Source organism: Hevea brasiliensis, chromosome 10 (assembly GCF_030052815.1).
Source record: "Hevea brasiliensis isolate MT/VB/25A 57/8 chromosome 10, ASM3005281v1, whole genome shotgun sequence".
Taxonomy (NCBI): Eukaryota; Viridiplantae; Streptophyta; class Magnoliopsida; order Malpighiales; family Euphorbiaceae; genus Hevea; species Hevea brasiliensis.
Window position 1 is genome coordinate 96,690,511 of NC_079502.1, and position 25,256 is coordinate 96,715,766.

The following is a 25,256-nucleotide window of genomic DNA, read 5'->3' on the forward strand; positions in this document are numbered from 1 at the left end:
CAAAAGTGACTTGCATGTCCAAATCCAGAGGCCAACCGTACCCTTTTGTTTATTGACTTCAAGGTTGTCACCGGGCAGGTTTGGGATCCCAGCCACATGAAATTACAACATTGTGGGTGGGGTGCTTCCTTTCCTCACTTCCATAATGACCTTTCTTTCTTCACTAATTACCTAATTAAGTGTAATATCTCTAATTTTTAAATTTATTATTTTATGAATAAATATTAATATTTTATTTTCTTTAAATTTTAAAAAATTATTTGAAATTTTTTAGATTTTAGAAATCGGATTCGATTTTCTAAAAATATAAAACTTTAATGATTTTTAAAAATTTATTTAAAGATCACATGACAAAACTAAAAATATATTTAGACTCTACGAATTTTTCTGAGTTTTTTAAAATTTTTTCGAAATTTTTGGGCCTCGTTTTCGATCTCAAGGTAGAATAAAAATTTAAAATTTTGTATCATGAATCTGACAGACCGAATCAAACCAGACCGGATTGGACCGATCGAATTGGACCGGCCTTCTTCTTCTTTTTCCTTCTCGCCGCACGTTCCCTTCCCTCTTCCTCTCTCTCCCATTTTCTCTCTCCTCTCACCTCCCCTCACCGGCCGCTGCCACCCCAGCCTCTCCATCTCGTTGGCGCGCTGTCCTAGTGCCTCCCCACGGCCGGCCGACGCTCAAGGCAGCCGGAAAATGCGCATGAAGTTCCCCCTGTGCTCGCGCGCCGTTTCGGCTTCCGGCCAAAATCCGGCGGATCCGATCACCGATCGGATCAAATCTTGTATCAAAACTCATCTACACCTTGAGAGCTTTCCATAAACACCAAGAACACCAAAATTCATTAAGCGTTTTACCCAATTTTTGTCTGGAAAGTTTTAGCCCATTTCAATTGGGTTAGATTTCTCGCAATCCGTGAACCCCACGAGAAAATCGAAAGTACCAGAAGGCTCCACTCGTCGAGAGCTTTGCGGAATATAAATTTCAAAATTTTCCGACACCGTTTTTCGGTGGATCCCACGAAACTTTATAATATTTTTCCGAGCACTAAATGAGCTTAGAAAATTCTGTAAAAATTATATACTAACCCCCATATTGTGGGCTTCGTGTAGGTACTTTCAATTCACGGAAATTCAATGGTTGCCCGGGTCTGTAAATTTCTGACCAGACAGACAGGCTACCAAAAAAGCCTTGAAATTGGATCGAGATTTTAGCTACCCCATCATTGTCAGACGTTTCGAGCACATTTCCAGGGTCGGAATTCGCATAGGTAAACCCGAACCTTACTTTTTCTTAATTATCTAGTGCTTGAATGAGATTAAAAATCCATAAAATATTTGTGGTAGCTTAGAAAATTATAATTCCTTTTGCATTAGCTTAGTAATAATGCTAAGGATCGCGGGCAAAGTTTTAGAATTTTTAGAGCTTATTTGGGTAGTTTTTGCAAAAGGATTAATTATAATGACTAAATTATAATTTTACATATTATGATTGATGACTGTTTGGATTGGCTCAGGAGGGGCTGTGTGATGTGTTTGAGTTATGGGTGTACGGTTTGTAGATATAGAAGTGCGTTTTAAGCTTTTTTTACAAGTTGGGTAGGTCCTAGGTATAGGAGAGACTCTGCCAGATTTTCGGCACGATTTAGGATATTTTTGATCTTTTCTCAGTTGTATTGAGTAAAATGTATTAAATAATTATAATAAAATTATCAGGTGAGTCGGGATAGCCTTCCTCCTCCGCCCAGCCACCACAGTGACTTCGGTTGAGTCTGTGAGTAAAATATTAATTTTAATTATAATTTCAAAATTATTATATGTTCAAGCATGCTCATGCATCACTTATATGTATATATCTATGTAGTTAAATACTAGGCACATTTTATATTGCATTCTTAATTGATGGATTGCCATGGGTGTTATTTGTAGTAATTTGGAGCAGTGTGTATGCGTTGACGTGCGTATGGTATGGTGTTGGATATGAACAGGATGGGTAGACACGGCTTGAGATCTTTGCTGGGACCCCGTATTTGGTTTATTAAGCGAAAGTTCGGCTTGAGATCTTCGCTGGTAAAGGTTGGATTAAGAGGGCTGTATAGGGGATTAGCTCCCGTTTATGTATTGTTTGATGTTATCGGGTGTGTGAGTGCTCTAAATTGCCTTTTTGCTGTTATGATGTGAAAACATTAACGATGTTGCATTTCACTCCACATGGTATATTAGCTTTAGATAGTTATAGAGATTATGGTTAAAATTGATATTTTACTCTCTAAGTCGAATGTTCACTCCTGTTCATTTATTTTTCCAGGCTACAGGAGGATTATTATTGTGGTTAATCTGCTTTTCTTCTTCGCAGGTCGTCTATTAATGTCTGTACTGTTTGTATAATTCTATTAACTCCTAGATTTCGCATGTGTTATAAATATTTATTTGATTGGGTCTGTAATATAATTGTCATGTTAGACCTGTAAACTTATTAAATATATGTATGGTTGGATTGGATGAGGGAGTAGAGCTCCCATTTATTTTTATGACATTTGATTATGTGGAAGGTGAGCTGAGCTCTCCAGTTTATTATATATATTATGTTTACAGGTCGGGCGAGTCAAAAACTCCTCTTTAAATGGTTCATGTTATGGCTGGACTCTGTCCGGTTAAATTTTTGAAATTGAGCCCAAATGGGCCTTATAGTTGGGTTGAAGAATAGTTAGGCTTACTACGGGTCTCGGGAGCTTTAGGCTGGCCCAGGTCTTAGTGCCGAGGTTAGGTCGTGACATTAAGAAAGCCTAATCCACCCCTAACTCCCTATCTATTAAGGACAGAATAAGACATGAATATGCCTCATGAGTATAATGAGTATGCTTCATGATTTAATTATTTTCATGTTTATGGTGGTCCTTTGGCTTTCATTTGCTGAATTAATTTGAGATGCACATAAAGTTAAATCAAGCAGTATTTGATCATATATATAAAAAAAAAAAGGAAATCAATATTGGTTAGATATACATGCGAATTGTTGCACAATCTTGCTAAATGAGCATTTCATTATCATCTAGGGAGATGGGAAATTTTTGCCATATCAGTCCTTGCTTGTGCTATGTATGTATAGGGGAGGGTGACATGGAGTTTGTTTGGGCATGTTCTATAATTTCTTCTCTCTGGTAGCTATTGGTTTTGGGTGAATTATTTCCACCAGCAGAGAAGGTGGATAAAAGAAGGACAGTTAAAGGACGTTGACGTCCTGTTTTGTCTTACATCAAGGTCAATAAATTAATTGTGAATGGCAATGTTGATATTAACATGGACACCAAGTCCTTGCTTGTCATCTAAGCTTGAAAAAAAAAAAAAAGACTTGTGAAAAGCACCTCTGATGCCGCCCCCCCTCCTCTCCTTGAGTCATGCTGCCCCCTTGCCTTATATAATGAACCCCTCCCATGTTTCTTCCAACTTGTCCACTCCTTTAACATAGAACACTACTCATAAAAAGAGAGGAGAGGAAAAGGAAAGAAAATAAAAGAAAAGGAGGGGAAAAAGGGTGAGAAGCTAAAAGATGACAACCACTATGAATCTCAGTAAGGTTGATCAAGATCACATGGTTCTCCTCTCTCAATTGTACCCTGGTGTATACCCACAAATGGTTCCACAGCAAGGTTTGTTCTCAACACAGAAACCAAGCATACACGAAAGAAAGAAAGAAAAACAGATTCTTGTGCATATATGTCTCTAACATGAACTTTCTGATCATCTTCTTTAGGTGAGCCTAAACCACGACGCAGGCGAAAGAAGAACAAAGGAGGAGAAAACGGTGTAACTGTTGCCAAGAAGAGGAAACTCAGGGCTGATCAGGTTAATCTTCTTGAGATGAATTTTGGTAACGAACATAAGCTGGAGTCTGAGAGGAAGGATAAGCTTGCTTCAGAGTTAGGACTTGATCCCCGTCAAGTTGCTGTTTGGTTTCAAAACCGAAGGGCTCGCTGGAAGAACAAGAAACTTGAGGAAGAGTACACTAAGTTGAAGACTGCCCATGAGAGTAATATTGTTGAGAAATGCCGTCTTGAATCTGAGGTTCATCTCTCTCTCTCTCTCTCTGTCTCTGTCTCTGTCTCTGTGCGTGAGTTTTTCTTTTTGGTATCCAAGAGTTTTGAGTACAAGTTACTTGATCAAATCTTATATTTTGACTTGGGGAGTAATGAAAGAATCAAACTTATATGATCCTATTTAACAAAAATCAAGTTTAAGGGTCCCAACTCGTTAATTTTCCTTCTGTTTCTTGGAAACCAAGCAGAGAATTAATGAAAGTAATGGTACAGGCTATACTCCAGTTTGCCATGCTTTCTTTTTTAACTTAGTTTCTTACTAAACTAAAACAGTAAACAACACGTAACCATTTCACGTCTTAAAATAATAGCTAATTAGGATGTTGCTGCCTAATTCCGTGATTTATGACCCATCTTTCCTTGCAGCCAAACTTAAGAGTATTGCCTTTCAATCCTTTTTGCTAGATTTGACCCCAAAAAAAAAAAATTCTGTTTTGCTAGAAAAAGACTTGTCTGCATATGACCCACCAATTTTTTTTTTTCTTTTTTAAATTGCATGAGCTCTGGGCTATGCCACGTAGTTGGGTCTAGGCTACAAAAAACCTTGCATAAAAGTGAACAAAATTGACTAGGAACAGAACGTGTCACTTCCTACGGTACTATATACTACAGAGTCCTCCAATCCAAATCCAATTCACCATGGCTTGCCGTACAATGTGAGGTCGGCTGGCCTGGGCCTCGCAAACGCCCACTAGGGTAGCACCACCACACCTTGTTCCCTCCTTGAATCCTGCACGCCGTGTACGAAATTTTTATAGAAATATCTCTCTCTCTCTTATAAAAAAAAAATTTAAAAATTTTTGTTTTGGATTCGTTGTGTGTTTGCGTGTGTATAGGTTTTGAAGCTTAAGGAGCAACTTTCAGAAGCAGAGAAAGAGATTCAACGATTAACAGAACGTGTTGATGGGGTTTCAAGTAATAGTTCTAGTTCAACTCTGTCGATGGAAGCCATGGACACACCATTTCTTGGAGAATTTGGGATGGAAGGCTATGGGGATATTTTTTACATGCCAGAAACCAATTACATTCATGGCATGGAATGGTTTAATCTCTATGTGTAACTAGCTTAATTAATTTTAGCTTATGTAGATACTAGTTAATTAAGTAACAATCCAATGTAAATTTTATCTATCTAGTGCTTAATTATTATTATTATTATTATTATTATTGGTGGTGTGTTTATTAATTTAATTGGATATGCCAATAATTAGTTAAGTAATTAACTTACTTTTGACTGAAAGCTATGTAGCTAACCTACCCATAACTTTGTTTTATAAAAACAAAGTTCTTGAAAAAATCATTTTTTAAAAATTCTAAACTATTAAAAAACAATACACAAAAATCATGAGTTAAGATTTAATTGATTCCCAAACTCTAAGCATATTTTAATAATTGCATGAGGAGCGGATAAGATTAATTGCACCCATAGATAAAAAGAAAAAGAAAAAAAAAAAGGAAAGGTACTATACTATATTAGTTCAGAGACCAAATTAATGGAGATGTCAAATGGACAAAAAGATGATGGCTAACAAACAGCTCAAAGAGAAGACAAGACTCAAGTATACATGGGATAAGGCCACACTAGTTTTGGAAAAACATTTATGTGGACCTTATCTTAAGGTTAATGGCATCAGACTGATCAATGCCTGATTTTTTTTTTTACAAAAAAAAAAAAAAGAATGTATAAAAATTAATGATGCTAATGTCTATGTGTCTGTTACCCCATTGGTTCTGCAATTGTTGATAAGGGTTAAAATAGTCTACCTATGAAAAGGTGACACATATAATAACAAGGTGATCTCTAGGGTGCTTGAATGTTTGACTTGAAAATATATATAAAGTCTGTTTAATATTACGGTGTAAACTTAATAAATTTCAACTATTTATTTATTTATTTTTAATTATAAAGATATAATGATTTAAGTATAGTGATATCTCCTTTCGTCACACTTCATTATGTTCTTAATATTTTTTAAGGGAGAATATCTAATTGATTATTGTAGAGGTGCAACTAGCCATTGGCATGATGAGTTTTTATCCCGCTAATTCTTATATGTTTCTCTTACCTATAAGTGATGTAAGGACAATCAATTCAATTGTATCGATTATAATATATTAATAAAAGAAGTAGTCGTTCATATTATATTTATGCCTCATTATTTATTATATTTGAGATACTTACTTATATGTAATGCTTGTGATATTTTTTCAATTAGTTTGCCAAACCCATATTAATATACTTATCTTATTGGATAGATTATCGTGAGATTTTCTTAACTGACTTATTTTGAAAGAACTAAATTTTAAAGAATCACGTTTTATTCATATTAATAAAAATATCATTACCACATTATTATAAAATTTAAAGAATGTTGTGATAAATAAAATATATAAATAGAGATATCATTATCATGTTGCCTGATACAAATTTCTCTATAGTAATCACATAGTATCCATACATGACTGGTGGCTGCTCATCCATAAGAAAGTGACATTTGCTCCACTCATCACGCCATGCAAACATGTATAAATAAGAGAAGCAAAGACTCAATTAAGGATCCTTTCACTCAACCTCTAGCTTATTTCTACTAATTCTATGAACTCTAACTCTCTTCATATCTTTCTCATGAGTCGCTGATTTAAGCATCAGAGATTCATGGGTAGGAAACCATCCTTTCCCATCATAACATTTCTTTTGTGGTCGAAGGTCCATGTGCCAAATATCCAAGACTTGCCTACTTCCAACCCTTACATTCTTAATTGACAGGAAATGTAAGCTTGCGTATATTCTTAGGAACTGGATTAACCTTGTTGGATTTAGTTTTTTATCATTATTATTTTTTTTTTTTTACAAAGCAAGGTTTCTATATAAAGTTGAGAATTTATTGCCCACAAAACAAACTAATAATAATAATAATAATAATAATAATAATAATAATATATTTTATTCAGCTCAAAATTCAAAATTAATAAGCCATATATTAGTAAGTGTATTATGATCAAAAAATATATATAATTAAGTACAAAGGCAAAGAGAGCTATATATAGACAGGAATCTTTCAGAAGTTCCAACAACACCCAAATGGATGAGACACCAACAACAAATATTGATGAATATCAATCAGATGTCTCTCAATGCGCTTACCCACAAGGGGTAAAAAAAAATAAAGAAAAGCCAGAAAATGGAGGACAACTTCTTTTTCATTTGGGAATTCTTGTACGCCATGGGTTTCTTCATGACCCTACCAGTTCAACAATCTGATAATGGATCAATTCATGGGCCCTAAGCCCAAATTACACGCGGCAAATTTGTCTGGAATTGGGCTCAAACAGCTGCTTGGACATGGCTTCACCACTGGTTGTACTAGCTACCACCTAATGGTTCTTCTTCAACTGTATGTAGCTACTTCAGATTCCAGACATTCCATGTTAAATTTAATGAATAGAACAACAGGGGTAAGATTTCAGGGGCAGTGGCAATGTGAAAAAGAAATCTGATGGATGAGAGGAACAAGAAGCAGAAGAGTTCTTATCCCAGTTTACTTGTCTGTTTTGACAACTTCTTATGATCTGAATAAAAGTTGTTGCATGGCAATTTCATGTTTTGGTATTATAAGGGTTCAAGAATCAGCAACTCCCATATTAGGCTTGAAATTTTTTTGCACATAATCAATTATTGTACCCCTCATTTGTGATAAGATAGCTTTCTAGCAGACAGGCTGCGTCAATTAGTTGCCATTGTTTCTCTGAACATCACACGGACAAACTCATGTTGCAGAGATAGGAAGGAAATTAGGAAAAACATTGTTTGTATCAAGAAAAGAAGAGTAATACTTAATGTTTTAAATGAATAAAAATTCTACCAATGAGATTTATGTTCGAGTATGTTTATGATCTCGAGTTAAAGTTTCAATCAAATATGAATAAAAAAATTAAAGTGATTAAGAAAAATATAAAATTTATTAATAAATCTATAATATATGGAAGTATGAATAAGGGGAAAAGTTTTAAACCAATTAAAATAATATAATTTTTTCTATAATATTTACAATATTAATTGAAATCTATTATAATTTTATTTAAATATTAAATTAATACTTCCTATTTTAATTAGGTAAGTAATTCTAAAATTATAATTTTAAAATAAATAGAATTCTTTTTATATTATTATTGATATTAAAATTTTATTTAAAAAAAAATGCAATCAATCTAATAATTAAAAGAAACACATGCATACATGGCCAAAAATTTTGGTACATTTTTTTTCTAATTTCTTATATTTTTCTTTTTCTTTTTTTTTGTTAAAATGCCAATTAATGTGAAGAAAAATATCAAATTAATTACTTCAATATATTTACTCCAATAAGATAAAAAAATAAATGCTAAAATTATGGTATTTTAAAAATTATTGAAATCAATAATAATATAAGAAATAAATAAATATAATATGATATTTATATGGGAAACTAATTAAATACGGTTTGCACCCATTTAGCATAATTTTCCATATAAATTATTGTTAGCATTGTAATTTTCTATATAAATAGGTGCATTAAATAAACTTTAATGATGCATATTTACACTGGTTAGAAAAACTAAATAACTTGTATTAATAAATTATTATTAAAATTGATATATTTTATTTTTTAAATATATTAATAAAATAATAAACAAATTATTATTTAAAAAAAAACAAAATAGTTACAATTTGTTGCAAATGAAAAAACAAAATAAGCTTTTTTAGATAGGAAAAATTAAATTAATATGTGTATTTATTTATACTGATTAAGGAATTAAATTATAAAATGTTACTTCTCTACTTTTAAAAGTTAAGCTAATTTAATAATTATTTTTATTAAATATTTTTATTTTAAATTTATTATATAAATAATTAATTATTAAATAAGTATATCTGATAATTATTAAAATATGTAATCGTTATTATAAAAATTAGTAAATAACAGAATTATTTGTGTCTTTATGGTGGGTAATTAATTTAGAAAAGATTATCCATAAGAGTTGGTTGTCAATGATGCTCAGCCTTTGCTGCATAAGTCATAATAACAAAACCTAATCCAGTAAAGCGTGGACAGCTGGATTCCGCTTCTCACACGTGTCACCCCGACAAACCCTAATCTCTCTCATTCCATTCACCAGTCACCTCCACCCTCCACCTCCTCGTCCTACCCCTCCCATTGGCCACCGCCCCACCAAAACATCACCTTCTCTCTCTCTCTCTCTCTCTCTCTCTCTCTCTCTCTGTTTTTGTTTTTAAGACAACCCAATATTTCTGACTTAATAAGAGAGACAATAGAGACACTGAAACTGAGATTAGAAGGGGATTGCTGGGTTCTATTTGTATGTCTTGTCTCTTTCTCTCTCTCTCTCTCTCTCTATGTGGACATTCGACTTGCATATTCTTAGGCCTTTTTGATTGTTCTTCACCTTCAACTCTCAGCCGTTGATCTTTTAGAGAAAAGGGAAAGTATCTAGAACAAAAGAAGTGCTCATTCTTCTTTCCTTGGCTAGTCTTTATAAAATATCCCACCTGGACTTCCACCTCAGTATTTTTTCCACGCCTTCAAACCAGGTCCCTCTATCTTTCTCTCATCTAATTTTAGTCTGTTTTTTTGCATGTGTATCTATCTTTTGGGTGCTCATGTTTAGCTTGTTTCATTATGCTTATGGATCTATGATTCTATTCTGTGGAATTATTAGTTAGGTGACCTCAATTTTGTACATGCTTACCGTGAAATATTTTATCAGTAATTCATATTTTTTGCTTTTCTTTCTGAATTGGGTTTGTTTTTGTTTTTGGTTTTGAGATTGTTGTAGGGAACTGGAAACATTTCGATATGGTTCGTAATTCACTCTTGTATTTCTCTAAGCTTAGGTTTACTTATGTGTCAATGTTTGGAATTTTTGTTTATGCACATCAATTGTCAGTTTTGAGGATGTATGCAATGATTTATTCACATCTCTTTTTTTTTAGCTTAATAATTAACTTATGAATCTTTCTAAAGTTGGTTCAAAGAAATATTTTGTGATAGGTTTCTGCTGCCATGCTTGCTTTTACTCTCTGTAATGATGACCTTTCTATGATGGATTTGTTTTATTTAAATTAGCATAATGCCAACTTGCTCTAGCTTGTCCAAGTAATGGCCATAATGGATGTGTGGGATGTGTTCAAGCACAATCTACTAAAATTTGCTAGGTTTGGATTTTTGTCATGTTAAGATAATGGATAGGTCAGGGAAAAGAAGGGTTCTTCTAGATACATGGTGGTGATACTAGGATGTTATTTGTCACTTAATCATCATGAATTGTGGCTAGAACTGGTGACAAGATCAGATATTTCTCCAGCTTCAAAAATTGTAACGTGTCCATTTTTGTGGCCTGGGAGTCTGGGGTCCACCCAATCACTGCGATTGGGATGAATCCATGCTCAGTACGCTAAATGGCAAATTTGGAGTATACATTTCCCACAGTAGACACCTAGGTTTGTCCCTAATTGTATTTGAACATTGAGATATTGAGAAAATAATGTTATCAAGCTCTTTGCTTTATTGCCATTTCTCTTGAATGTTTGATTGCATCAGGTTAGTTTGGCTAGTCCAATTGGATGATGTTATGAGCCTAAAATAATTAATAAAAGGTATGTAATTTAATGTTTGTGAAGCTTAGATGTTTGGGGTCACTAGTAAGTCTGAGGGGAATATTGTCTTTTTTTAACCGAGAAATCATTTCAGGCAACTTGGCCAAAGAGGTGAAATGTTTATGGCCTTTTGCTTGGAAAATGATTATAACTTTGCTGGAAAACTGCGAATAAGTTGGAATATTTATTTGAAGTGACTTCTCTTTTCCTGTTTGGTTTGCTGCTGAATCTTTGAAGAGCTTCAGCTCTAATCTTTCTTTTAGATTGGGCAATAAACAAAATAATATTAGAAAGTACTGTAATATTGATTGAAAAGTTACCATTCATAAAAAAGATGATATTGAAGAGTCCTTGGCCAATAGGAGTTTGTATTTATGAGATAATATGAGGCTTTAGTATTTTGTATTGCGCAGTCAATGATGATAATAATTTTAGCTTAGTTATGTGGTCCATTCCGTGTCATTTGAGGTTTTTTTTTAAATTTATTTTTTTCATTTGTCACTTGTGGTGAAAGAGCTCAATGACCCAGCTCCATCTGGAAGATATTTTAACATAACTTATCAATATTTTTTTCTATGCGCTTTCTATTACATGGTTAATACTAGGATAATCACTTTCTTGTCAACAATGTTAGTAATGAGAACTTTTCATAATAGAAGTATTTGATTTCTGACATACATGGTTATGTTTTATGATGTCTGCAGGCGCTTCATATACTTACGGCACGGCAGTGCACAATAAGCCAATTGTAATTGTTGAATCTAGTTGTACTTGCTAAGTTGATTTAATGGGGACAGGGGAAGAGAGCACACCTGCTAAGCCTTCCAAATCAGCATCATCAACTCAGGTATTTTCCCTCTCTTTCTCTAGCTGTCTCTTACACGCAATGCCCCTGGGCACAAGTTTCTAATCTCTGTTGGTGTTTGCAGGAAGTACCAACAACACCCTCATATCCTGATTGGTCAAATTCTATGCAGGTTTATGTTTGTGAAATCATAGACTAGTTCAATACCTGCATAAGTAAAATCTTAAATGCTTACAAGTAAGCTTCTTGTTTAGGCTTATTATGGTGCTGGAGCTTCTCCACCTCCTTTTTTTGCATCAACTGTACCATCTCCAACTCCTCATCCATATATCTGGGGCAGCCAGGTAAATACCCCTGCATTAAAAAACTTATAGCAATGGTATATTTGGCTATGGTATGTCCCTTTGAATTCCTAACAAAGAGGGTCTCTTATTTGCTTCTGTTGTCAAACTTTCAGCATCCTCTAATTCCACCCTATGGCACCCCAGTTCCATACCCAGCTTTATATCCTGCTGGGGGATTATATGCCCATCCTAATATGACCACGGTAATATTGAATGATTTCTTATGTAATTGATGTGTATGTTCATGTTCATGTTATGATTAGTTTACTTTTCATCTCTTCTGTAGACACCAAATTCAGCACAGATAAATACAGAGTTGGAAGGAAAGGTTGCTGATGGAAAGGATCGGGCTTCAGCCAAAAAATCCAAAGGAACATCAGCTGGCAAGGCAGGAGAGAGTGCAAAGGCAACTTCAGGTTCTGGAAATGATGGCGCCTCTCAAAGGTTGGCCAAAGCAAAGTTAATCGCTAAATTTTTAGTTTGAAATGCTTTGCTTAGATGTGTCTCCTGTCTCATTGTTTACTTGTCTACTTTTCCATAAAATGAATTTTTGCATGATAATGAAATGCTTTTCTTGTAAATAGTGCTGAAAGTGGTAGCGATGGCTCCTCAGATGCAAGTGATGAGAATCAACAGGTATATGTCAATCGACTGTTGTTAATTGCCATTAGATGTGCTTCTATCGCTTAGTTTGAATGAACAATTGGACTATGGTCTTGTTGAAGACACAAGGAAACCAAGTTTACTAAATAAGATATCTTGAAAAGTTTTGAGAATTACAATTTTTCTGCACTAACCTGCTGATGAAAAGTGTGGTAAATGATAATATGATATTAGATCTTGCATTTTTTAATAGATATATGTCCTTATTTATTTAGGAATTTGCTGCAAATAAGATGGGAAGTTTCAATCAGATGCTTGCAGATGGTATGTTTCATTTTCATCCCTAAAGATTTTTGTTTCGTTTCTTTTTTAGTTCTATAACTACGTTGAATTTGCTGCAGCCAATGCGCAAAATAACACTGCAGGGGCATCAGTGCCAGGGAAACCTGTCGTATCTATGCCTGCAACTAATCTAAATATTGGAATGGACTTATGGAATGCATCTGCTGCTGCTGCTCCTGGAGCTGCAAAAATGAGAACCAATGCATCTGGTGCCTCATCAGCAATAGTTCCTGCAATAATGCCTGAACAATGGATACAAGTATGGAACTTGCCGTTATTTGTTATTGTTTTCATGAGCGTGTGTGGTTTTCTTTGGCAAAATTTTGGTTGAGCCATGTAATCTTGTCACCAAAAGAATTTTGTTTCTGCTATGCTGTAACTGGCCTTTCATTGACACACTGGTTTGACCCTTGGCAGTTTGAATTTCATATTTTATGAATCTCTTTTTTAAATGTTTTTTCTTTTAATATTTCTTTTCTTCTGGAAAGTCATCAAATCTTTTGTTTTCAAAAAAGATATTTAGGATATTTTTTTCCACATTTAGTGGGCCATCTGGATTCCTTTTACTTCCACTGATCATAGGTTTCTGTTGTGATAGGACGAGCGTGAACTGAAAAGACAGAAGAGGAAGCAATCTAACAGGGAGTCAGCCAGAAGATCAAGATTACGGAAGCAGGTACTGTTTATATATATATATATATATATATATATATATATATATATATATTAGTGACTGATTAGACCTCATTGGTGCTCCTGGAAGCAGGCCCCAGAGGGGCAAAAGGAGCTTAATTCTGTTCAAGCTTATCTATCTTCGTTAGGACACTTGGCATAATATGTTGATAATAACTGGGCTAGATATCGTTGGTTAATGGTTATATGTGGAGATGTGGACATCTAGGTTGGCTATACTCTTCTGGTTGAAGGTCCAAGTGAAAACTTGTTTGAGTTCAGTGTATTCTGACTTTTCCTAAGAACTAAGAGGAGAATATATTGTAATGCTAAAAATTGGTAGGAATTCTTTCTCTTATGCTTTTAGGTTAGAAAGTGGGACGAACCAGAAGTTTAGAAGAACAGAAATAGAGAAAGGGAAGAAGCACAGAGAAGAAATCAAAGAGAAGAAACTGTCATTATCTCATTCAATGGTTTGCAGTTGTGATGCACAAGTATTTATAACCAAATGTACAGCAGAAAAACAGAAATGTAACAGATTACAATAGCAGTTCCTGCTCATCCATAACAGACGCTACTCTCACCAACAACACAACCAATCGGAATTCTCTGTTTATTACTTCCAACCTCCCATTGTTCTCTTCAATGCACCATTTAACCTCTAGTCTGCAACAGAAAACCCAAGCAACTGAAAGTTTGGGGAAGTGTTTTCTTTAGAAGTTTACAAGATATTGACCAGCTCATCTTTTTATAAGTTGTTAAATCTTTTTCTTTCATTAATCATCCTTGGCAGGCAGAGTGTGAAGAGCTACAAGCCAGGGTAGAGAATTTGACTAATGACAGTTGCAGTCTTAGAGAGGAACTGCAGAGGGTATCTGTGGAATGCGAGAAACTTAAATCTGAAAATGATTCTATTAAGGTTCATTTTAATTTCTATGTTATTATTATTATTATTATTATTATTATTATTATTATTATTATTATTTTCCCTATGAAGCTCCGATTTTTCTTATTCATCAGACATTCAGAAGTCAGCACATAGCATCAACTTATTTTAATTAATCTTCATACTTGATAGACCTTTTTGGTTTTCCCTAACATCAAAATGGGAAAATGAAATTCTTGCTAATGATTAGTTGGCACATAATGCAATTTCTAACAAATGTGGTTTCATCACCATAACAGGAAGAATTGACAAGGTTGTATGGACCAGATGCAGTAGCAAACCTCGAACAAAGCAACCACTCTTCGGTTGTTCAGTCTCATGGCGACGAGGAAAACAGTTAATAGTGAAGACGTGTGAGAAAAGAGGAAGAATATTTCTTGACCTTAATCCGAGCCTAGAATATTGGTTTTCCTTACTGACTATACCCTTAACCCTTGATAGTTATAATTGTAACATGGCTCCTCGACTAGCCTAATGCGCATTGTTGTATTGTTGATGAATTTAGTCGGAGGATAAAGAAAGAATAGAGTTTTGTTTCTTACTATCTTGTCATTTTGCGAGTTGCACTCAAAACTAAATTGGATTTGAAAGTGGGTTGCTACCCAGATCAAAAGGCCAGTATATCGATAAGTTTCTGTTGCAAATAAGGAAAATTTAAATAAATGTGTGAACTTTACTCGTTTTATATGTAAATCTTGTCTGTTTTAAATTCATAATATATTGAATTTAGAAAAAATTTCTGGCCTTTACTTGATTCTTTGCTCAGCAGAGTTTATTTGCTGATGTGGCAAGGCTGAAATATAAAATATTAAATACACATATTTATTCATTCAGGGTACTTGGTAATCATCTATTATTTTCTCTCTGGTTTTGTTCAAAAAACACCAATCCAATTCCTTTCTGTCCTTTTACAAGTAAATTTAAAAATAAAAATTCAAGGATTTAAAATCATGCAAATGAACAACATAAGTGTTGAGTCAATCGTCAAAATCAGATTCAGTGTCTGCGCTTGTCCTTGTCCCGCCTTCAATTGCCAGGTGCTCTTTAGAACGATCAGACTCGCCCTTACTCGTTTGGTCAGCTGTACAGAATGAATTTTGATGTTGGCCAAAATAGGAATTAGTGATATGAACAAACTAGTCATGCAGATCAGCGTCATACTAACCTGAACCCATAATCTTCAAGATTATAGCTCTAGCATATTCAATTTCTGCTCGGTGTGTGCTGACAATTTTGGCCTGCAAATTTGAAGAAAAAAGCTACCATAAATCTGGATTTTCAATCAACAGATGGAACATAGAAAATTAACGAATCCGCACAAGCACAATTTCCCAAATTTGATCTAATTCTAAGAAAAATAGAATCGGAGAAGGAGGAATTAAGGTCTTGAACTATGTCAACTCCCAAAACATTATACCATCCGGGGGATATACCATTTCACCATAAGCAAAACCCATAAGCAGATCAACTCTAGCTTGATGTCTGGAGAAGAAAGGACGCAGGTGGTTCCTATACAAATACATTGCGCCCTGAGAAGAATAATGATTCGAGTTCATCATTAGTTCATCCCACTTTGTATAAAACATGCTTCACTTCAGAGGCATTGAAAACTTTCAAATTTACAAGTCATTATAATGTTCAAGCGAAATAAAGGAGAAAAAAGTAAGACAAAATTTCATTTTTAGTAGTTGAATGCTTAAAGACAACTGAGTTCATAAACATGATTAAACAAAAAGACACCCACTTTCCCCACCCCTACCTCCCACCCCCACCCCCAACAAAAAAAAAAAAAAAAACGCCCAACCCCATCCACATTGCCTCAATGAATGCAAATCTTTTTTTCTTTTTTTTTTTTGGGTCAAAATAACTACCTACATTACGGTATAAATTAGACCACGATATATGTCAAAAAGGAAATTTGTGATGAATTTCATCTAATATTTGACAACATGATTGATTTTTTTTTTTTTTAATTCTAGATCAATGCAAAAAGAAATGTCTTGCCATTAGACAAAGGATGCATCATATTGCACAAGGACATCAGAAACTCCATCTTCTTGCATGTGCATATTGACATAGAAATGTTTAACTTTAATAACCCTGTGCAAAAAGAATTTTATGAGCTCCCGCCTATATTCTAGATCATACTTATTGCAGATTATGTGTCCATCCAGAACATTAACTGACATTTCAAGGGAAAAAAAAAAACGTAGTACTTTCTACTTATCAAACTAAATCTAGCTTTTCCCAAGCATCCTTGTAAGCTCATGCTCATTAGGTAACTCTAAAATTTCAAATAAATCAGAAAAACTTTTTACATGAAAATGAAGAGAAAAGAAGAACAAAAGAAAAACGGAAAAGAGAAAAGGGCATTCAACCACAAAAGGCAGCTCAAATTCTAGTAGAGTAGGCTAACTCAGGAAATATGCAGTACTAAAATTTACTTCAGTGGATGGAAGTTGAAGCCACACTAGAAATGCAAACTTCACATGATAATACATTGGAACCCTGCACAAAAAGGAAATCAGTTATCAAGGAATAACAGAATTAAGAAAAAAAAAATTACAAAAAATACTAAAATTTGGCCTATTATAAACTTTGGACCTTGCTTTTTTCCAAAATCAAACACTTTAAACCTTCTATTTTCCAAAAATCAACATTTTGGTCCTCGATAGGCTAAAAATTGGTCCAAAAAAGACAGGTTTGGTTAATAACACAAAAGGAATAACAGAGCCAAGAAAAAAAAAACCAAAAATACTAAAATTTAGCCAAATATAAACTTTGGACTTGCTTTTTCCAAAATTTAACTCCTTAACCCTTCAATTTTCTAAAAATCACAATTTTATAAAATTCAACACTTTTGGTCCTTAATAGGCTAAAATATTGGTAAAAAAAAAAATACTAATTCTGGTTAATAATACATAATTTTGGTCTATAAATTAGGTGTCAAATTGTATAAAACTCAGGGATCAAAGTATTTGATTTTGAAAAAGGACCAAAGAACGTATTACACAAAATCTCTCCTTTTTTTTTTTCAAACATTCCTACAAATCACAATCTACAAATATACAAGGCAAGCATGCATGCAAGTGTGGTTATCTTTTGGCTCTAGAGCATGAGCATGTCTAACACAAAAAATGGAATCGTGCAGAATTTAGAAATAAAACATTGAAGGTTCAGAACTGTACCATGAGAGTAACTTGTCTGAAAATGCTTCCACAAGGCTGAGAGAACCATATGCTACAATTATGGGAAGAAAGTAAATACGGCAAGTAACATATCCTCAGATTACCAACACAACCAGTAAGTGACAGGAACCTACTACCTGCCCAATATATTAGCCATTTTTGTTGCTCATTTTGATCTTTCCTCTCAATTGCCTTGAATGTAGAGTACACAGGTAAAATAACCCCAACAGAACAGCTGCGTAAGTGTGAAAGATGAGGTTAATGTCCAACATTATTCAGCGTCAGAGTAAATGTATATAATAAACTTTGCACCAAATGATAAAATGCAGAGCTAAATGACAGATAATGAGTCTCCAAAACAAAAATTAGAGTGCTAAAATACATTTTGAACAACATATTAACCATAAAAGAAGTACTAAAAATTAAGACAAGAAATTGGAAAAGGAAAATATATATATATATATATATATATATATCAAACAGGCTAGGCTATTAACAGATTAACAAGGACAATGAAAAGCAGATAAAGGCTCACCATGCTGTTCGAATTACAACATTAGAACCAAGTGGGCAAAGAAGTAACCGCAGCCCAACCTGTATCATATGGTACATATTGCTAAATTAACAAATTATGAGAAAGCATCCAACAGAAGTTGCAAACTTTAAGAGCTGAATAAGCACATAATAGACATAAAAACTATGTAGAATTTTTCAGTTCATTTATTCCACAACTCAAAAATTTTCCATGGTTACTAAGCAAAGATAAGAAGATTTTTTTTTTTAAAATGTAATTGGAGATTTAAGTACAGGAAACGGAAATAGCAAAGGATTTATATAATCATTAATTTGAATTCATGTCTCTATTAAAAATATAATATCAATTCAGAAAGAGTTGCATTTTCTTTTTCTTAAAAACTAATTATTACATATTGCAAGAAACCAAAGAAAAACATCATAACAGTATCCATTTTACTTCCTCGTCATTGAAATGGTTGAATGAAGTTTTCCACCAAAATAACTTTGAATTGGCCTAACATTAATATGTAATAAGGTCAGGATATTAAGAAATTTCCTGAAAAAAGAGCATCATTTTCTGTAGAGAGAGAGAAGAACATGAATCTATAGGAAGAAAGCTAGTGCAAAACAGCAAATAGCAATTAACACCCAGTTTTCCATAATCTCATTATTATCTCAACAATCAGAATCAGCCATAACTGAATATCATCTCCGTGCTCTCAATCATAAACAGTAAAACAGTATTCCACAAGGTAAACATGTGAACCCTTTCAAACTACATCAACAATCATGCAACCTTGATATTAATGATGCTAAATTCACATCCCTGTTATGATTTCAACAATGTTGCAATTCCTAGGAAAACCCGAGCAAGCGAGTAGAACTATGATTTCCAGAGAAACAAAAAACAAAATCATGCGATTTTAGAAGCATTTAATCCTATTACTATTAGCACCGTCATCTTATTGCTCTATAAACCATGCAAATTCAACCCGGAAAATAAGAAACGATATGAGAATTAAAGCGTTTCAGAACAATTAAGTGGAAAAACTGGAATCACGAAAGATGATTCATAAGCTAAAACGATATCTGAGTACTGGTAATAAAAAACCTAAGATAAACAGAAAGGAAGAAAGAGGAAATCGAAAAATAAGAAGCAGGAGCAGGGCTAACCTCGCTTGATATATTGGATCCGAGAAAAGCCATTGGGTAAAAGAAGCGCAGAGAGACTTTTTATTTCAATGGAGTTTTTTGCAGTTGCAGGCGAAATTTCGCGCTACCTGTTTTGGGAAACGGAACTATCAATTTGTAACTGCCCAATTTGCTCTCTAGACCGTAGGGTGAGCGTAAAACCGCAAAATCAACTGATTTTCCATGATTGAAATTAAAAGGTAAAATAATATTTATTTAATTTCATTTTAGGTTTAAATATTTTTTTAAAAAATTCAAGTTGAAAATATTTATTTATTTATCAAGACATTTTATTAATATAATTTTTATAAAAATTGTTGAATATAATTAATAGCTAAATAGTGATTAATCATTCAAAACTATTGCTCAATATGAATATTTAGGATAAGATTCAAAAAAATTTTTAAAAAAATAATTTCAAAAAAATTTAAAAAAAAATAATTCTTACTGTCCGATTTTTAAAATAGGTTCATTATTTGATTAAATTTAATTTTTAAATTAGCAGATCAGATTCCTTTAGCTCAATTGGTGATTTTGTCCATCCAGCTTCTTATTGGTGTGTGTTAGAAAATTGAGAAGAGCGTTCGTCAGTTCATAGGGGATGGTTTCTTGGGAGATGAGATTGCCCTGCCCAAGTCTGTGGGTGGTTTGGCGCTTAGGAATATGTCTCAACTTAACAAGCTTTTTTCTTGAAACTAGGATGGGGTTTAGTTACCAATCTGGATGCCCTTTGGGTTAGAGTGGAGAGGAAGAGGTATGGTGTTGGTTTGTAAGTCGTTCCAAGTAGCTTAATGCGAAGAAATTACTCTGTAGTTTGGAAAGGAATGAGCAATATTTGAGATATATAGTTTGTTAAGAAGCAGCGTTGGACGCTGGGTAATGGGAATTCCATCAAGTTCTGGATTGACACCTGATTACCAGATGATATTATTTTTCGTAGAGGAGTTGTGGTGGAGGTGCATGCCCTTTTGCTTAACAAAAGGGTCTTTGAGTATGTTGATGACAAGGGTAATTGGAACTGGGATGCTTTTGCTTGTTACTTGTGAATAGTGTTATCAATTTGATGAAGCTGGTCAAACCGCTGTTGTTTGGGAAGGAGAGAACGTATGTGTGTTGGGCTAATTCTAAGCATGGGAATCTCTCTGTGTTGATTTAGGTGAGGAAAGGGGAGATTCTTTTGTGGATTGGAGAGTTGCATATATGGGACCTCAACGAGCAAGAAGCTTATTGCTTATGGCTTTGTTTGCATGGGAAATTTTTTGCTAATTTGGAAAGGCATCGCAGGCACCTAATGAAGTGTGCTGTTTTGATAATACTTCAGCAATGGATTGGTTGATTTGTAATTTGAGTGCCTCCGTTGGCCATTCTAACGAGTTCATGTGGAGCTTAATTTTTAGACAACTTGTTAGTCTTTGTAGAAAAGGCGAAATGAACTTGTTTTCAATGATGCTAGTGCTATTCAGGATGGTTTGTTTAAGCTGATTATAGATGGGTTTTTGATAGTTCAAATCCCATTCAACATACAACAATATGTCAATAACACTACCCATTATTCTATACTTGCTACCAAGTAAACATAAAATCAAGTTGTGGGTACTTTTCTTGTATGTTAAGGGCCTGCATCCTCTTATATGGGTGTTGCTGAAGAGGAAGGAACGCATTACCATTTTGGGCAGAGGCAGTGTTATCTGTTTTGAATATAGACGGGGTTTTGATTATTGTTTATGGCTTTGTTGGCGTTGCTTATCCTAGACATCAACTGGTATAGTGCTCTTGCACTGGTCTGTTTTCACTAAAAAAAAATAAAAATAATTTTAAATTAATTTAAAGAATTATTATTTTTTTTAATAGCATATCAATGTCAAACACACCTTATGAAATAAAGAGGCAAAAGTTAAAAGTAAATTATACAAAGAGAGGCCAAGGCCCAAGGTAGTTGGCTAAAGGCACCCAGCACAGCCCACTTTCTACCATCCACACCCCAACTGAAAACAACTACCAAATCCAAAAATCAAATTGCATTTGGAATGCTACATTAATTATTTACATCCCAAACACACACCTAAACCTATTAATAATAAAATATTATAATTATGATAAACCCCTTAATTAATTTCTAACACTTCCATGCTGACGTGGCTATGAGTGGCCGTTCGTGCCAACAGAGCACCAACTCAGCTTGTCGTTTTGCCACGTCGAACCCTCTGACTTGGACCTTCCCCAGCAAACACTCGGCTTGAAAATCTGCAAATTGACTAAACGCCATCGGCCTCATTCCCGCCCCACAAAACAGCTCTTTCCAAGGCGTTGCCACCCTCCTCCCGCAACTCTCAACGGAGGAAAAGATTCTCGGTTTTAATAAAAACATCTCAATTTTTCTCGCCAAGTCTCCGCCAGCAGCTGCGGCATCAAGCGACTCAAATATCATGGAGAAAAACTCAAGGCCGTTAACAAAATTCCTCCTAAAAGACGCTGATCCAGATTCGGCCCACCCTTCACTATCTACAACGACAACGACTCCAGGGGATACTCGTCGGAGATCGGTTACAAATGCGGTGATGCTACTGCTTGAACCCAGACGGCGAAAAAATGTTGGAGATAATAGAATGGCTGTTTTCTCTCTTTCCATGAACTTGATTGATTTAAAAGATAACATTTCAAAAGTACGGAGAAGGACGAACTCAATCTGGAATCTGATCTTGAGTTCAAGAGCATACTGGGAGAGACACTGTTTAATCAACTGGGTTTCAATTGCATAGTCCTCCGTTACCACAGCTGTGATTCGAAGAACAGCAGAGGAAAGCTTGCAAGAGTCTGCTTTCTCAACGAGCTCTCTCATGAAGGAAGCATACTGGCAACCAAGGCCAATATCGAAATCTATCACATGAAGGAAAGGAGGAGAACCGTCGAGGTTTTCGAGGAGGGCTTGATTTGCAGTGAAATGAATGAACATGGGGATAGGAGAGATACCTGAGAAGGCCTTATAAACCCTTATAGTTTGGACCACTTCGGACCACGAAGCAAGTCGAGTTGGTGGGCGAGGTGATCCAGTGAGAAGAGATTGAAGAGCTTCTTTGAAAAAGAAGGCAGCTCGTTGGAGCGGTTTGCCTATCGGTGATTGCAGGCGGTGATTGAGCCGGTCCAATATCACGTGGGCGAGTTGTATCTCGTTGGAGTCGACACAATCTGCTGCTCGAATAAGTTCTTGAATAAGATCAAAACCAACGTTCCAATTGCCAATGTTATGAGACGAATCAAGGGAACCTAAACTTTGAGTGGGGATATTGAAGCATGTACCATTAAAATCAGAATGAAGAAACTGAGTAGGATCCGTTTGTGCAGGCGCAGTAAACTCCTGGAGATTTTGGTTATGGATTATGGACTCGTAAGAATTAACTTGAGGGAAGCTCTTGAGGGTAGGGGCAGAATCCTCATGAAAGTCCAGTTCTTTCATGATAGAGTCCCAGTCAAAATTCTGCAGAACATGCTCATCCCACTCAAGAGAAGGATCAGTTGCAGAGACTGGTTTCCCAGACACAGGACTTGGACTTCGGCGCAGGTCAAGCACTGAGGTGGGTTCAGGGTAGAATTTTTGATATGGAAGCGCGTTAGTATTATTGTTGCAAGAAACGGGCTTGGGGTTGGGAGAAACGGGAACTTTCATAGCTAAGAGCACAAAGCTATGCCGCTCTGTGTTTAATTAAGATCTTTTCCTTTCTCTTCTTGTTGACTAGTTTAGAAGAAATTAGGGAAAATGGAGGTAGAAGGGCTTTAGGTGGTGATGATTACTGGCCTTTTATCTTTGCGTGTGCATGCATATATGGAGTGTTATGGGATGGATGATGAAGATAAATGCATGCTCGACACGAGTGAAGCCACTTTTTTATCTCTTTGAAGCTTGAAGCTCAAGTCATTACTTTGCCTTGCTTTTTGGGATTCTCCATAGCTCAGCTCGTGCTGGTTTAATTTTCGGAGTTGTTGCGGCCACAGATATGTTGAAAGTCAAAAAGAAGCAGAGTTAAACTTATTTTCAAATAACCCGCGAGCCAAGCAACGAGAAAGAGGCTCGTTATTTAAAACGTACGGTGTGCAGCATATTAAATGAAACGGTGCGTAGCATAGTTGTAAAACAGAATTTATGGAAGAGAGACTAACAAGCTGCGAACAAGGGTCAAGATATATGTCAAAGTCGCCGCATGCCAACAAATGCGTGCATTACACTCAATTTTCAATTTTATATTATAGAATAATATTAATAGACGTCATGTTTTATAAGAAGCAAAGCACCAAACTCTAGTTAATTTCAAACACAATCTTCCAAAATGTGTAAATGGGTATCAAACACTAAACGACAGCGAACAAGTCAATTGTGGGAGTTAAAGTTCCAAAATATGGACTACCCCACAAAAGTCTTAAATAAATACAGAGCTGGCCAAATTGCGAAAACAAACACCTACACCATCCTCTCATTTGTCACATCAGATTAGCTACGAATATTAGAAGCATGATATATAATACTATATTAGTTTAATTAGACTAATTAAGTTTAATTTTATTAAAAAATAAATTTTTTTAATTTTATTAAATTTTTAAAATTTTATTTAATTTTTGTTATAAAATTTTGTACTTAGTTTATATATGTTGCAGCTTTTTGAAAAGACAGTTCAAATTCTTTTAAATATTTTTTAAATAATTTAAAAAAGTTCTATCTTTTTTTCTTTACTTTTACCATTACATTAACTATTGGAACTTTAAATAGAATCAATGATAAACTTTCGATTTTCATTGAATTAAATATGGAGAGAATATTAATTAAATTATATATTAATTTATTTTAAATAAAATTTATATAAATTATTCAGTTATTTTATTTATTAAAATAATTAATTAAATTAATATTTTTTTAAATAACTCTCGGATTGGAGATCCAAGCATAGACATGCTTCTCAAAATGACCATGATGCGTTCACACTAAGGAAAAGTGTGGAATTCTCTGTTGTTGACTCTTCTGTAGGGTCTACCTCATAAAGCAAGTGTCAAGGGTCCCACAAATGGACAAAGAAGTCTGACCTAATTGGCCAGTGTCACCACTGAAGGAACCCACCAGGGCGGCTTTTTGTCGGACATGCATGGAGGAAGGGGTGGGTTTCTTCTATCCACTACGACTCATCCATACGCCATACTTGTAACGTAGAAACCACGCCCACGTAGGACAATAGGATTTAGCCTTTTTTGGCCTCTGGAAATGGCCGCCAACGGAAAAGAAAGGACGTAGAGAATATGTTCTCTGTATGAGTGGTAGAGCCGTATCCTTCATCCATGTATATATTAAATAAACAATGACATGACATATGTTAGTGTATGTTATTAGATTAAAATATCGATGGTTTAAATCGCTGATTTTGATTCCACTCTAAATGTTTTCTCTTTTTAGCCGTTTCAAATACATCACATTGGTGAAATTGGGTATCACCCGTTTTCGTTTTATGATTGATAGAAGATTAATATATTAAATATTTGATCAATATATATATATATATATATTCGTCATTATATATATCATGATTCATAACACCTTTCGTGATTTGGGTTATTTAACTTTTCAAAGGAGAAAGAAAAGGCTTTTCTTTACAAGGCCACGCGATTAAAAGCATATAGAAGGTAACATCTTTGTCTGATATATGCACTTACCTCCTAATCAACCTTATTAATATTATGTGTTCTTAATTACATCTTATTAACTCTTCTCTGTAAATTATAAACTGTTGAAAGGAATCTGATGCTATTCATTTTCTTTCTTTTAATTTATTTTAATTTTAATTAAAAATTTAAATTCAAAATCTTACAATTATGATAACGGTTACGATATTAATAATTACTTAAACTTATTAATAG

General features: G+C 34.4%; 4 protein-coding genes across 10 annotated transcripts; 2 read left to right on the plus strand and 2 right to left on the minus strand.

The window, feature by feature from the left end:
- Positions 1-3,422: 3,422 nt before the first annotated feature.
- On the plus strand, positions 3,423-5,254 carry LOC110670018 (homeobox-leucine zipper protein ATHB-40). Its single transcript, XM_021831941.2, has 3 exons — positions 3,423-3,652; positions 3,757-4,067; positions 4,936-5,254. The coding sequence occupies exons 1-3, from the start codon at positions 3,553-3,555 to the stop codon at positions 5,158-5,160; spliced, it is 636 nt and encodes a 211-aa protein (XP_021687633.2). The 5' UTR covers positions 3,423-3,552; the 3' UTR covers positions 5,161-5,254.
- A 4,068-nt stretch (positions 5,255-9,322) lies between these two features.
- LOC110669980 (G-box-binding factor 1) lies at positions 9,323-15,007 on the plus strand. 7 transcript variants are annotated; one of them, XM_021831881.2, is made up of 13 exons: positions 9,325-9,689; positions 9,935-9,957; positions 11,459-11,601; positions 11,684-11,731; positions 11,814-11,903; positions 12,017-12,106; positions 12,190-12,347; positions 12,488-12,539; positions 12,782-12,830; positions 12,908-13,107; positions 13,447-13,524; positions 14,314-14,439; positions 14,706-15,007. In XM_021831881.2, exons 3-13 carry the CDS (start codon positions 11,542-11,544, stop codon positions 14,805-14,807), a joined length of 1,053 nt encoding a protein of 350 aa, XP_021687573.2. In that variant the 5' UTR covers positions 9,325-9,689; positions 9,935-9,957; positions 11,459-11,541; the 3' UTR covers positions 14,808-15,007. The 7 variants fall into 7 exon arrangements, 6 of the variants coding, with proteins under 6 accessions (XP_021687574.2, XP_021687575.2, XP_021687576.2 ...); XR_002497802.2 differs by lacking the exons at positions 9,935-9,957; positions 14,706-15,007 and adding an exon at positions 13,615-13,774 and having other exon boundaries at positions 9,323-9,689; positions 13,888-14,425; XM_021831880.2 differs by lacking the exon at positions 9,935-9,957 and having other exon boundaries at positions 9,326-9,689.
- A 260-nt stretch (positions 15,008-15,267) lies between these two features.
- Positions 15,268-19,553, minus strand: LOC110669981 (HVA22-like protein k). The gene is made up of 8 exons (XM_058128352.1): positions 19,344-19,553; positions 18,190-18,248; positions 17,792-17,889; positions 17,655-17,706; positions 16,911-16,974; positions 15,900-15,995; positions 15,632-15,704; positions 15,268-15,547 (listed from the first exon to the last, which is right to left on the minus strand). Exons 1-8 carry the CDS (start codon positions 19,374-19,376, stop codon positions 15,444-15,446), a joined length of 579 nt encoding a protein of 192 aa, XP_057984335.1. The 5' UTR covers positions 19,377-19,553; the 3' UTR covers positions 15,268-15,443.
- A 1,667-nt stretch (positions 19,554-21,220) lies between these two features.
- LOC110669995 (scarecrow-like protein 15) lies at positions 21,221-23,512 on the minus strand. Its single transcript, XM_021831899.2, has one exon. The coding sequence runs from the start codon at positions 23,023-23,025 to the stop codon at positions 21,478-21,480; it is 1,548 nt and encodes a 515-aa protein (XP_021687591.2). The 5' UTR covers positions 23,026-23,512; the 3' UTR covers positions 21,221-21,477.
- Between the last annotated feature and the right edge of the window lie 1,744 nt (positions 23,513-25,256).

Bases quoted from the DNA above. Each gene is read 5' to 3' on its own strand.
- LOC110670018 (XM_021831941.2), top strand. From the start codon at position 3,553: ATGACAACCACTATGAATCTCAGTAAGGTTGATCAAGATCACATGGTT. The intron at 3,653-3,756 runs GTTTGTTCTCAA...CATCTTCTTTAG, and splicing joins ACAAATGGTTCCACAGCAAG to GTGAGCCTAAACCACGACGC. The intron at 4,068-4,935 runs GTTCATCTCTCT...GCGTGTGTATAG, and splicing joins AATGCCGTCTTGAATCTGAG to GTTTTGAAGCTTAAGGAGCA.
- LOC110669981 (XM_058128352.1), bottom strand. From the start codon at position 19,376: ATGGCTTTTCTCGGATCCAATATATCAAGCGAG. The intron at 15,996-16,910 runs GTAAATTTTAGT...TATTCTTCTCAG, and splicing joins TTCAACTTCCATCCACTGAA to GGCGCAATGTATTTGTATAG. The intron at 15,548-15,631 runs GTTAGTATGACG...CATTCTGTACAG, and splicing joins CTTGAAGATTATGGGTTCAG to CTGACCAAACGAGTAAGGGC.
- LOC110669980 (XM_021831881.2), top strand. From the start codon at position 11,542: ATGGGGACAGGGGAAGAGAGCACACCTGCTAAGCCTTCCAAATCAGCA. The intron at 11,602-11,683 runs GTATTTTCCCTC...TGGTGTTTGCAG, and splicing joins AATCAGCATCATCAACTCAG to GAAGTACCAACAACACCCTC. The intron at 12,107-12,189 runs GTAATATTGAAT...TCTCTTCTGTAG, and splicing joins CCCATCCTAATATGACCACG to ACACCAAATTCAGCACAGAT.
- LOC110669995 (XM_021831899.2), bottom strand. From the start codon at position 23,025: ATGAAAGTTCCCGTTTCTCCCAACCCCAAGCCCGTTTCTTGCAACAAT.